Below are 14,388 nucleotides of genomic sequence, written 5' to 3' on the forward strand. Positions count from 1 at the left end.
CTCAACAAACATACATCATCTCTGACAATACATCCCATGTGGAAGTACCTGCAATGTCAGGATGAAATCTGGAATATCAAGCAGCAAACACAAGCTACCTGATGAACTAGTGGATGTCGCCTACAGTCTGTGTGTAGATGCGCCGGTGTCGTATGTGACACGCCTCCAAGAACTGTGAGCCGTCCTTCGATGTGTAGACAGCCACAAATCAACACTCTGGGAGTGTCGATATCCTCAGCACCTGCAGTCGTAGGTCGAAAACCCCAAATTTGCAGAGTCGGATCTGCACCCGCCGAGACCACGTAGTCGAAAATGGCCTGCGCAGACCTTTGTCGAAGCCGAACGGTGACCGAGATGACCTCAGAATGAAATTCTGAGCACACCGAGCCCTTTGGGTTTGCCCACGAGATTTGGGGCCGTGTCTTCGCCTGTCGAATTTCACTCCAATCTGAGCTGGTGACTCTAGCCTCCTGCAGTGCTGCCCCGAGCCTCGATCTGAGCTCTGATACCAGTTGAAGGAGTACGAGCGAAAGTGCGACGCGAGAGAGAGTGCGAGAAGAAGAGCACGACGGCCTTGAATGCTAGTGATCGGAATGGACAATTTCTTATTCTCGAGACTAAGGAATAGTATGAGGAAGGAGCTAGGGAAAGTTTTAGACTTGAAGGAGAAGAAGCTGCTACATAGAGAGTGGTTTAGGAGGTTTTGGTCCAGTGGGAGGACTATCTCACTAAAGATACTTACTCGGAGGACTAGGAACTCCTTATTTCTCATCTTTTTAATGAGAATTTTCCTCTTTTTGTGCTCATAATGGACCCTGCTAGCCCATGTAATTACCACAACCAGCTCTATCTTACTAAATGTTTGTGTCACCAACATGACTGTCTTTGCTACATTATAATGAGGCTAGTGTTATCCATTAAAATTTTGTAACTCAGATCACTATATGGAATTACGAAATAAATATATAAATAGAATTAGTTACGTCCAAAATTCTCTCAAGGACTTCTACACGAAAGCAGATACAAGAAACTAAGAAAAAATTTAATTGTATCCATCAAGAGAAATCAGAGAAAGAAGGATTCAAAACAAGAACCACGATCTTAATATACAATGAACTTGTTAAAGGATACAATGAAGATAAATTTTTTTACAAGTCAATAAGCCCATCCATCATATGTCACAAAAGCAACTATCACAAGCAGGACACATATTAGGACTTTCATCCATATGTAGAATTTGATGTGAAATTTTTAAATAGATCTTTGGTGTAAGAGGTGAGAAGTTAAAGGGCCCTCTAAGAGGTAAACCAAAGTGAGGGTAAAGATATATCTTTCGTTGAGGAAGGAATTGTGCAAGCAAAAAGACCGTTTCAAAAAACCCCTGATGCATTGATCTGATCACACAATAATATCAAGGACCCAAACCCATAGCTTCGATTACGATAGCCAAGCAAACATTTTTACAAAAGTGATCACGAGCCCAAAGTGTTACCCTTGTTATGCCTCGAAACGTCCACCGTTTGGTTTGAGCTACTGACATTCCCAAGTGAGGGAAGAGCAACCGCTCATATCGCTGCACAAAATCTCTCCTTACAGATTCACTTGATTTTTGAAGATGAAGAATGGCCACAGATAAAACCAGCTCTTGCCACCGATCCATAAGTAAGGAAATGAGCAAAGAGAAGCCCTAAATGATTAAAAGAGACAATCCTAAGAAGTTCTTAACACGGAGATGTGAAGAAAAGAGAAAGATGAAGGTAAGAATAATGTAAGAGATGAGGATAGATTGCACCTTATAGCGTTACCTAAAAGTTAAAGGTGTAACTTGAGGTTGAAGATTTATCTCCTTCTTTTATTGTTTTGACCTGAGGATACCTCTTTCTTTTTGTTGGGGAGTTTGTAAGGGCCTTCTCCTAGCCCTTACGTGAGGCCAACACATCTAAGCCACCGCCTTAAAAGAAAAAAAAGATAATATAATAATAATAATTTTAAAAAATATTCGAGTAAATTTGTGCTCAATCTAAGCACCCTAATCTACTCGCAAAATGCTTTCAGTTTACACCATGGGAACATGGACATAACCAATGCATGGGAGATTAGCTCTTCATTTTGAAAAAATTATCATAAAGAAATGCAAGAAAGAAAGGAAAAAGAAAGAGAAGATAAGGATGAGGATGAGGTGAGTAAGTAGCTTGTTGAAGAAGTTTTGAAAAGCAAGATGAGTAAAAAGAAATTATCTATAAGGAAGATAAGCTATCAAGATAAGAGAAGGAACTTATCTAAAATGTGCGTAAAAAGAGGGCTTCTCTTCTCATTTTAAACTTTTGTCCTTCATTTCAAGAGGTGCAAACTTGAGAGTAGGCTTGAGAAAGACATAGCTAAGCCTCTTTCACACACACACCTCCTACACACACACCCTCTCCAAGAGAAGCCATGGCCAAAACCTTAATCAAGTTTGTCAAAACTTGATCTTCTTCTTCCCATTACCCTCTCCCTCTTCTCTCTCCTAATTCTCAAGATTTTTCATAGCTTGAATTCCCTTTTCCTCTTGCCATTCTCTCATTCCAAGTAGCCAAATTGGTGGTCTTCAAGTGAAGTGAAGAGGAAAAGAGCCGACTACATCAACACACTTCTTCAATACTCTCCCAAATCAAGGAGAAGACTCTACCATATACACACTAAGGTAATGTTTTCTTGTTCTCTTTATGCTATTGTGCTTTCTTGAAAGTGATTTACTTTTATGCTTACTTAAATTCATGGTTAAGCTCTCATGTTTCCATAAGCAAGACTATCCCTTGCTTGCTTGGAAAGAAGAAATAACTTCGTTGTTTCTTTCTAATTATGGTTCATTGCTAATCATAACGAACCATGTTGCTAGCAACTAATCATGATGTTATTTCAAGTTTCTTAGACTACCAAATGAATATGGCATAGAGAGAGTAGAAAGCACTCTCTTTAACCATAGGTGATTGGAGGTCATAATTATCCAAGTTCCATTATTTCAAGTTTCTTAGATTACCAAACTAATATGGCATAGAGAGAGTAGAAAGCACTCTCTTTAACCATAGGTGACTGGAGGTCATATTTACCTAAATAGTATGCATTATTGAATGGTGACTAATATCCTTAATTTTTCTTAATCTCTCGCATAAACCTTTTTATTGATTTTTAAGTTATTTTTTACTCTCACCTAAATTATTCTTATAAAAGTAATGCCATAAATCAAAGGCAACTAAGTAATGGAATTGTTTTTGCAACTAACCTTTTTTTTCCAAAAGAGGAATCATGATTTCTCCAAAAGAAATGCTCTTGATCTTGCATAAATTATATGTGCAAAAGTTTTAGTGACATACTAAGTTAATATCCAATTTTCAAGAGGGAGTTGAGTTTTTAAGGGTAAATTTATCATAAACAAAGAAGTTTTCTTTGTGAAAGAAGATTCTCATTCCAAATAATGCATTCCTTCCCTTTCCTATTGCCAATTGAAAAATCCCAAATCTTTAAGTCTCTCCTAGCTGTGTGATTAATCCTCTCCACGAAAGCAAGAGATAAGCCTAAACCCTATCTTGAGAAGAATTTGTTGATCATTCGTACTCCATTGCATGAGCATTTTTGCATGACACTAGTATCTCCACTCTTAGAAATTTCACAAATTACTTTTAGACTATCATTCATTGAAGGATTCTACTCTTAAATTAAGTCAAGAGCATGGAAGGGGATTCCGACCTACGGAGCGGGAATCGAACTTGGGAATGAGGAATTTGTGTAGTTAGTAAATACACTCATCTTAGGGGGACACATTGACGACTGTGCTCGGTCGTAATCAAGAAAAAAGCGTCAGTGCCTTGAACCAAGGGTGAATTAGAGGACTCTCACTAGTTGGTCCTGGAAGGTAGAGTTCAAATTTAGTCTCATGGCTTCATTTTGAAAGTTGAATCAATAAGAGAAAGATATTTTGGGGTTAAGGGTTTCATACGGGAAAAAGTGAATGTTATCACCTCCTTGAGTTGACATCGAAGAGCAAGAGGAGTCATGTCTTGGTGGGGGTCTCAAGCGGGAGGGATATCAGGAATCATGGTGTACCCATTTGGAGGTGGTGCAGCCAGTGGTCCCTGGCATGACCTTCACAAGACTATGGTGGCAAAGTATGAAGTCAAATTCTCAAACCTTTTGTAAAACCCATTGTTGTAGATATGACGTCATTAACCACCATTCTACTAAAAGGTCACACCCAAAACGAACAAGTACATAGTCATGAAAACATGCTACGTAAGTAAACAGGCTCAACCCCACACACTCCAAACAACACAGCCATGTCCAAAACCTATTGCATTTATGAAAATATCATATTTCACTATGGATACCCTCTAGCAATAGTCTCAAACCAAAGAAGTCATTTCATCAATGACACTATTCAGATCTGGATTGAGATATCCTTGCATCAAAGATTAACACCGTACTATCCTAGATGCAATAGATAGGCTAAAAGTAGTAACAAAACTACATTGTGGGCATACAAAATAGCCTACAAGATCACTACTTGAATGACACCTTTCAAAATGGTGTATGGGACAGAGGATGTAGTTCCATTGGAACTCGCACTTCTTAGTCTCAAAGTCATTGCTGAGTATGATATAGATCATAACACATACTTGAAGAAGATTCATGTTGAGATGTCAAGCTCAACATGTACACCTCCTAGATGACTACCACCAACAGTCATCATCACTAGCACACCGTGGTGGATATTCATAGCCTTGCCAATGATACTACAATTGGACTACATCAAGTTGGTCTTCCTATTGAAGCGATGGCACACTTATCCTGCACCGCACTGACTAGCGATTTACACTAGACCGTTGTATTAGTTCCCTCTTATGTTGTATTTTCCCCTTATGCTTTGTAGACCTTTTAACTTGAGTTAATGAAGAAGAAGAATAGTCTTTTGCCTCCATACTTGAGCGCGCGCGTGTGTGTGTGTGTGATTGCAAGCTCATAAGATCTTTCCTTCTCTCTCTCTCTCTCTCTCTCTCTCTCTCTCTCTCTCTTTTAATATGGTATCAGAGCTTGGTTGTGTCTAAGGAGCTTGGAGTAGTAAACAAGAGTAGCCTAGGAAGCGGCCTCGGTATTCCCGAGACTTATCATCAAATGATCCGATTGAGGTGATTTCTTTTTGGAGATTGTGCGCCTTAGAGTTCTATACAGTGCAGCTAGAGTTTCATTTCAGACACATTTTGAACCATGTTCTTTGAGTTAGAGTGCATTTGTATGCAAAAACAGTAAGGTTCACAATTCTCCAAATCTGCATTTTGGAGGTGCAAAAAGCTTTGGTTTGGCTACATTGTTCATAGATATTGTTTGGCAGTGTGAAATAGGTGTATGTATGTAGATTGTGGTTATAGATGGTAACTAATTATTTTCAACATATTGCTTAGGGACTTGGTGAAGGGTTGGAAACATTTCCTGCAACAATGATGGGCTTAACCAAATTGTCAATGAGAAGCTGGACAAGAACAACTTCCATGCTTGGAAGTTCAGAATGACCAATTTTCTTATGGGTAAATGTTATTGGGACTACATTGATTGAGAGCATGAGACACCACCGCCATTAACAGAGGAAGGTGCAAGTGCTGTGCAAATAAAGGCATTTAAAGATTGGAACCAGGGAGCTTAGAAGGGCATGTATTGGATTTCTATGAGTGCGCACAATACTATGATTGGGCACATACAAGATGCTCAAACCCCTAAGGAGGCTTAGAACACTTTACTGTCATTGGTGGATGTGACCAGCACAAAGGCAAGGAAGCTGCAGCTGAAAACTGAGCTAAATATTGTGCAAATAGAAAGCCTATCTATCAATGATGCATACAAGAAATGTGCAATTTTCTATGATATATGGTAAAGTACAGTACCTGGTTGATGTACTGCATGAGCCCAATATCTCAAAGAATTTGGTCTCTATTGGGAAACTAGTTGAGCAAGGATTGCCAAATGAGGTTTGACTCTGATGTTCTCTTTGTCGAAGAGCATAAGAAGAATGGAAGATTGGTCACACAAGGAAAGAAAGTAGACAGAATGTTTACTTTGGATGTAAATGTGCCCAAGGTAAATGCTGCCATGTTTGCACAAGGAGAAGAAATTGTTAAATATAATGAGATCGTATCGGTCATGTGAATCTGCAGAGGTTGAAGATGATCCAAACTAAAGAGATGGGTATAGGTTTGCCTACATTTAAAGTTGCTGAAATGCAAAAACTTTATGAAGCTTGTCAATTTGGAAAGTGGGTAAAATCATCCTTTCCTCATGATAAGCTTGTAAGCAGGAATGTAGTAAATTTAGTACACACAGATGTATGGGGTGCGACAAAGATTACATCTATGGGTGAATGTAGATATTATGGTAGTTTCATTGATGACCATACAAGGAATTTATGGGTCAATTTCATGAAGCAAAAAAGTGAGGTGTTTATGTACTTTTAGAACTTCAAAGTTATGGTTGAAAAATAGAATGAAAAACATGTAAAAATCATGAGGTCAGATGGAGACAAATAATATTTCTCCAATGAGTTCAATGGTTTTCTGAAAAGGCATGGAATTCAGAGGCAGTTTTCATCAGGTATACTCCACAACAAAATGGTGTTCTTTAGCGAAAGAACAGGCACATTATAGAAGTTTCAAGAGCCTTGATGAATGAGAAGAACATGCCTCACTATTATTGGGCTCAAGTTGTTTTTACAGGTATTTACATCATGAACATGACACCTACTACTACATCACATGATATGACACCAAAAGAGAAGTTCTATGGTGAAAAATCGGATGTATCAGATTTTAAGGTGTTCAAATGTATGGCTTATGTGCACGTGCTAGATGAGCTAAGAATTAAGCTTGATCCAAAAGAAAAAAAATATGTGTTCATTGGCTATTCTCTTGAGCAGAAAGGGCACACATGTTATAATCCTATCACGAGTAAAGTGAGTGTGAGCAAGGATATTGTTTTTTATGAGATGGCAAGGTAGTATGCTGACGTGAAAGATGATTGGGGGGCGTGGGGATTCACTATGTGGTTTCATATGGTATCATGTGAGTGTAAGGAAGGTGGGTTTTTAATAGGGGTACCATAAGCGTATACAGTAGGGGTAAACCCCACTTATATTTTATATCGACCATAGGTAGAGAGGGGAGGGGGTGGGGGGCGGGGGGGCAATCTTGGCACCCCACGCATCAAAAAATTTCCTTTATACCATGGCAAAATAGCCTATCTTCATTAAGACTACCAGAGTAAGCTTTTGAAATGTGTAAATTATTTAGGTTTTCATGTCAAAGGCCGAGCCATGTTTTTGTTATACATTATGGAGATGTGAAACTCTTGGTTGGTTTGTTGGTACTTACCGATCTATTTTTGCTTTGTAATGAGAATCAAAGATTCTTGCACCAGCTATCAAAGATGAGACAAGACATTTTTGAGGCACAAGTCTTTCTATCCCTCCCCCTTACTATTGTTTTCAACTCTCTCTTCCATACATATAAAATCAAAAACCACAAATATTACCTCTTACATTGTTATTGCTTGTGATTTGTCTTCGATTTGGTGTCTTCAATTGCTTGTCGTGATAATGCTTCCGCTTTAATTACTTGCGTTAGTTGATTGCTTGCAATTAGTGAGAAAAAGAGAGACAAAAAATGAGAGGGAGACGTGTTTAGAGTGGATTAGTTAATATTGAAGTGGATTTGAGAAAAAAAAAACGAGAAAAATAGCTAATTTGTAAGTAATGTAGATTGTGTGTAAAAAAGATAGTGAGAGGGGAAAAAAAGAGAAGGGTATAAAAAAGGAGTAAAAAAACCTCTCTTTAAAGTTTAAAACTAAAATGTCAAAACAAATATTAAAAATAAACTGCTAAAAATAAGTTAGAGAGAGAAAAGAGAGAGGTGTAATAGAGAGATTAAAAAGAGGTATGATTCAGGGTGTTGGTATGATTCAAGTTTAAGCTTTAGGTTTAGGGTGTGGGTGTGACTAGGGTTAGGTGTAGGGTAAAGAGTATGGATGGGTTTAGAGTTTTATAGGGTTTAGAATTAGGGATGGGTAGAGTTTAGGGTAGAGGGTTGCCTCGGGGGCTCCACCTCTATGTATGTAAGTATACCAGGAGAGTTCAACAGGAGGGGTTTTTTAATTCAAACATTTTGGATAAATTTACATAAATATATTTAAATAAGGGCTTTTTTTATTGCACTTTAAAAAGAACCCGTAAATTCATAAAGAAAGAGGGGTTGTTTTATTAGTTCAAGATTCACAAATAAGGGGTTTTAAATACCCTTTGAACGCACGTTGTATAGATGGTTTACATATAGTGAACCCCTCGAGAGGGTTGCTTTAGGATAGAGGGTAGGCTCTAGGCTTTAGGGTTAGGGTTAGGTTTGGGGTAGAGGGTGTAGGCTAGGCTTTAGGTAGAGGGTTTAGGGTAGGCTTTAGGTTAGGGTTTCGGATTTAGAGTAGGCTTTAGGTTTAGGGTTAGGCTTTAGGTAGAGGGTTTAGGATAAGCTCTAGGATTTAGGGTTAGGGTTAGGTTTGGGGTAGAGGGTTTAGGCTAGGCTTTATGGTTAGGGTAAGGGTTAGGTTTGGAGTAGAGGGTGTAGGCTAGGCTTTATGTAGAGGGTTTAGGGTAGGCTTTAGGTTAGGGTTTAGGATTTAGGTTTAAGGTTAGGCTTTAGGTAGAGGGTTTAGGATAAGCTCTAGGCTAGGGTTTAGGTAGAGACGAAGATAAAGAGAGGGAGAGGGAGAGGGAAAGATGGAGATAGAGAGGGAAGAGGGATAGGTAGAGAGGGAGAGGGAAAGAGGTAGAGAAAGAGAGGGAGATACGCATGTGCACACGCACCTGCTTTTGCTAGGCGACCATCTCTACATAAAGATCGGGGGGTATTGCACCCCACGAAAACAACGTGACCGGCCCTGCACCTTGAATCTTCACCATTGTCGGCCCCCCTTCCGTCCTGCTGCATGGCCCCTTCACCATCATTTCATCACTTGGTAAGCCTAATGATTATTGTTATTATTAAAGTTCGTTCTCATTGAAAGCGAGATCTGAGCAGCCCACCAAATGCTCATCAAAAAATTCAAATTTCGGGAGCATTGAGGATTTACTGAAGTACATGAATTCAACAATATAGATTAACTACAATACTCAATCCTCATTAACAATATAGATTACCTACAATACTAGCTTAATACAATCAGGTCAATGTTGAGAGAAGGCCATACTATTGCGACAACTAGTCTTGAGGAGATTAACGACATGCCAAATTATGAGGACGCCAACGATAGTAGTAATTATGTTGATCTCCAAGAATGCACATAGCACCTGGGCAGAGCTAGTACTGACCTGACATTCGTTATGACAACACTTGTGCTAGGCAGCTTTGGGTCCTTCATGTTGGAGTTGATGTTAAGGGCTGAAGTACATGACTTCAACAATATATATTACCTACAATACTCAATCCTCATTAACAATATAGATTACCTACAATACTAGCTTAGTACAATCAGGTCAATGTTGAGAGAAGGCCATACTATTGCGATAGCTAGTGCTGAGGAGATTAACGACATGCCAAATTATGAGGGCGCTGACGATAGTAGTAATCATGTTGATCTCCAAGCATGCATACATCGCCTAGGCAGAGCCGGGGCTAACCTAACATTCGTTATGACATCACTTGTGTTGGGCAGCTTTGGGTCCTTCATGTCGGAGTTGATGTTATGGGCGGGCTGGATAATCCTGCTGCTCAAGCTTCTCATGGCTTTCTCCATCCGTCCCAATTGGTTGTGGGTCATCAGTTATTTGAGCACTAGGCGAAGCATTAACATTGAAGAAAATGGTAGTATTAGCATCATTAACAACACTAACAGTACCATAGACACCATCCATCCATGATGATGTACACGAAGACATAGACGCCATCCATGCCAGGAGCCAGCGTGTCCATTTATTCTCTCATATTTTGGAGCGTGGCAGACACGAAGAAGTATCCTTGCTCACGTATCGAGGGCTGCTTCACAGAAGCCCTTAAAGACACTTGTTGTTTGCAATTAGTAACCATCTTTCTGATGCATCCACGAAGTCAAAGCACATGGAAAAAACCTGACAAACCTGCATAATCGCAAGCAGCAGAGAAATCTATTTTAGGCAATGGTCACGCGAGGCTTAGTTATCAGTTATTTAAACAAATAACTAAGCTTCATTCTTGGTCACACGCAAAAAGGAGCATTAAATGACTTACTAAGCCTACCCTTTGTAACTATGCCAAATTTGGCATAGTTGTGAAGTTGAAGACATAGTTGGGAGGATGAATGAATAACTAAGCCTCGCGTGACTATGCAAGAGGCTTAGTTATTCATTAAATGCTTTGCTTGTGCATAGTTGCCATAGATATCAATAAGTGATAACTAAGCGTCGCGTGACCATGCCCTTACGAGCGCACAGTATTACACGCTGAAGAAATTTTCATGGCCCTGCCTTTCTCTGCATGCTATTTTTTCAGGCGATGGTTTTGCACGCGAATCGCGATGTGTTGCTTTTTTTAAAAATAAAATTGGGTCAATCGTGCATGTGCCACGTGGTGGCTTGTGCGCAAAAAGGGCCTTTGGCTCACCTAGTAAAAATTGAATATTGCTAACTTGACTAGCACAAAGTAGGTGCGTTGAGAGAACAATGGCAGGCAACGGGCGGGATAAGGAGCGACAGAACAGAGACGGTACGGCCCCCCACATTGACGAGGATCTTGCGGAGCGCCGTGTAGCTGCAGCCAGGAACTGTGCGGACGGTACGTGGAGAGAGAGAGAGAGAGAGAGAGAGAGAGAGAGAGTTCATGGATGCCTGGGTGGGTTTCAGCCTAGCAGATTTGATAGATTGTAATCCAACAGCTACTGCTGGAATGGGTTTTTTTTTGTGTATCTCCAAGGTTTTGCTGCAGTTGTGATATATCGTGAGAGAGAGAGAGAGAGAGAGAGAGAGAGAGAGAGAGAGTGTTAGTTAGTTAGTTTAAACGGGTTTCTACGCTTAAGGTTTGTTTTAGCAACAACTTCTCTTTTCAGTGGTTATTTTAATTGAAGCTTTTCTCTTTAGTATGCGGGAAAATTTTATCCTTTGGAGTCTCTCTCTTTCTCTCTCTCTCTAAAATACACTCATGTATGTATGTGTATATATGCCTTTGCATTCATGTATGTATAAAAGTGTCTGTGTGTATGTATGTGGATATGTGCGTGTGCACACACATAATGTATATTTATATGCATGTGTGTATATTTTTATATGCATTGCTTCTTTCCACTCTGGATTAATCATGGTCTCTTCGATGGAGGCTGGTTCCTTTACAAAGCCCACAATCTCAATCATTAGAGCCTTGTCGACGATGTGTTTGGGGACTCTTTTTTGCTCCTTGATTCTCTTTGACCTTCTCAAACCATCTTCTCCTTCGCGAGGATTGTGGACATGAGGATTTCAATCATCAAAGAGTTGTTGAATCCACTTTGGTAGTGGCTTCTCTTGCGCTGCTATAAGTTGGGTTATTTCTTCGGTTAATGAGAAATTCGACCCATAATATGTGTGTGATTTTGTGTACACACACATGTATGTATGTAGACTTGAATAAATAAATAAATAAATAAATAAATAACTAAATACATATATACATAAACATAAACATATCAACTTTAAATTGATTAAGACTCCATTGTGAAAGGATTTCTCTGAGTACAGAAAGGAGGTCCTTTATGTATGAATAGAAAATTCAGACAAAGGTCTTTCTCTTAGATAGAGAATTTCTCTTTCCGAAAGTGAATACTCAGAATGGGAGAGGTAGTCTAGCATGTTCTCCTCCGCTCATATAGAGAGGAAATCACATTCTCTCTCTTCGAAATGAATAATCAAATGGGAGAGAGCTTTTGTTTGTTTTCCTAATCTATGTGCTTGTAGACTTCTGATTAATAAAGATTACTCTTCAAGAGGAACAACCCCATCTTCTTGTCCCCAACGGTGTTTCGTCTCAAGTCACATGGCTTTTGGATGCACTTGTCAATTGATGCTCTATGAGGATGGCTTGGAGAAATAGGAGTCTTTAGCTTCTGTAGTAGTCTTAAGCTTCTTGTACTTAAGGAAGGAAAAGCAAGAAAGCGGAGAACAACCAAGAAGTCCCCAAAGAGTTGGTCTAACGGTAAGACTTTGGCTTCTCAACCTACGGGTTGTGGGTTCAAATCCTCTGTTGGGTCTCCTCTAGAGGGACACCTTGTGCTCACATGGTGTTACTTGTTACTAGGGCTCTTGCCCTTAAACACACAAGTGTATCGGACATCCTTCTCCTGAGGTGGGTGATCCGAGGAGGAGGTTCCTAGCTGGTTGCTATGAGTTCTCTCTGCTGTTCCCAACATGTGGTGATGGTGATGCCTATGCGTGGCTCTTGCTTGAGGTGGACATGGTGATGCCTATGCGTGGCTCTTGCCCGATGATACGCAGCCCTTGCCGATGTTTGATGATGACTAATATTTGGAAGAGATAAGCAAAAGAGAGAAAATAAGATGTAGATGTTTGAAGTAGAAAGAGTCTAGGACCATACAAGCGTCAAAGTCGGCGATGCGGAAGCGTGTAGACCAAAGGTGAGAGAGAGAGAGAGAGAGAGAGAGAGAGAGAGAGAGAGAGAGAGAGAGAGAGAGAGAGAGAGAGAGACTTCAGGTAGCTCTTTGCACAGTGACTCCACGCCTCGGCACTAGAGATGGTCATACTTGGCATACATGGTATCGTTTTCTCTTTACGGATCCCCCCTTGTCCACCACCACCCTCTCACCCTTCATCCGATTGCTCCTTCAGATTTGGGTTTCCATGCGACGGGCTATCATACGCTCACCTCCCTCATGTTGTGAGGAGATTGAGCGCCAGCCTCTCATTTGGAATGCTGCAGTTCTTGATTCTTCGGTTAATCTACCCCGTTAGCTTGGAGAGAGGACTCACATTGATTGGGCTGCTTGGGACACTGGCCCTGTTGCCTCTATGCGGTTATTTCATGAGACACGTATGCTGGATGCAGATTTTGTGGCAGAACATTATGACATTGGTCGCGGGGTGATAGGCAGACTGCTTGAGATTGATTCCGCCGTTCCTTCACAGTGGGATGCAGTCATGCAAGGCACGGTTCAGATGCCTCCACATTGTGGCTGGGAAGGCCTCTTTGCTCAGAGCACTCTCTTATTAGTTCGTTTAGACACCATGCTGTTCACAATTGATACTGACTACTCTCCGGGGATTCATGCTAGATTGACATATGATGCCACCTCTCCGCACCTTGTCTCCCTCGGCGCTCGATGGGAGGCCATACGAGTAGTTGGCTCCCGCGGGAAGCGTCGTTGTGTTAACCCCCGTTTCGCTTCTGCTGATGCTGTACTTTGGAGGCTTTGGGTGTGGGAGGGTCGTGCCCTATCTCAGCTTTATTGGGATCCAGGAGAGTGGCATTGGCCTCACTTTGACCCCACCGGTGCACCTGTATCATTCTTTGAGTACACTGTCAGGATTGGAAGGTTAGCATTGATGAGACAGCAACCAGAGCAGCCCACTCGTATGCGTTTCTGGTTACATTCAGGTCTCTCCCATGCCTATCTACAACAGTTTTGGTCCGCCATATGGGATTTACATGCGGCTCGTCGTATTTCTTTTTTCATGTGGATGATTGCACATGCAGGACTTCTAGTTGGGACTTGGCTAGCTACTATGGGTCATGATCCGTTATGTACTCGCTGTCCTCTGCGACTACTTGAGTCACCTGCACACTGTCTTTGGTCATGCTCAACTTCCCATGTAGTGTGGCTTGCAGTTTGCTTTTTACTTGACAGAGCGGGTGTTCAGCATGGATTTCTCACTTGGGGATCTATCTCATGGTTGATGCCGATGCCCGGCCCGCATCTTTTCTACGAGGGCTCAGACACAGATCAAGCCTTTATGCTTACCTCGACTGGTTATCGGCGAGGGACTTTGGCTATGCTACCACAGATTGCTTGGCAGGGGGATTCTCAGACACGTGATGAAGTTTTTTCAGTCATCACTAGTATTACACTATGGAATGTTTGGAGAGCTCGTTGTCTTCACATTCTAAGTGCGGCTCCACAACTCCTTCAGGATACCCTCACTGCCATTTGGCTGGACATCATTCACACCCTCATTTGGCAGTGGGATTCTTCCTCAGGTATATCTCGAGAAGCCGAGGCTCGTCGATTTGCCTTCCTTCGGCGTTGGGCCCGATCCCCACTCTTCTTCACACTTACAGGTGGCCAGATTACGTGGCATTATGCCCCTCCTCGGTGGTTTCTCCTCCACTCATCACACCGACCACCATGAGATTGTTCTAGTTGAGT

General features: G+C 41.1%; 1 protein-coding gene across 3 annotated transcripts in view; it reads left to right on the top strand.

Moving 5' to 3' along the window:
• Positions 1-10,655: 10,655 nt before the first annotated feature.
• Positions 10,656-14,388, top strand: part of LOC147466224 (early nodulin-like protein) — a 56,710-nt gene continuing 52,977 nt past the window's right edge. Inside the window, exon 1 of one of the 3 annotated variants that reach the window (XM_086524643.1) lies at positions 10,656-10,814. In XM_086524643.1, the coding sequence (XP_086380769.1) occupies positions 10,703-10,814 (112 nt within the window). In that variant the 5' untranslated portion in view covers positions 10,656-10,702. The remainder of the gene's footprint in view (positions 10,815-14,388) is intronic. The other 2 variants (XM_086524650.1, XM_086524647.1) reach the window with 2 other exon arrangements.

The sequence above is a fragment of the Adiantum capillus-veneris genome, chromosome 1, assembly GCF_014529385.1.
Source record: "Adiantum capillus-veneris isolate H3 chromosome 1, ASM1452938v2, whole genome shotgun sequence".
In the NCBI taxonomy this organism is placed as follows: Eukaryota; Viridiplantae; Streptophyta; class Polypodiopsida; order Polypodiales; family Pteridaceae; genus Adiantum; species Adiantum capillus-veneris.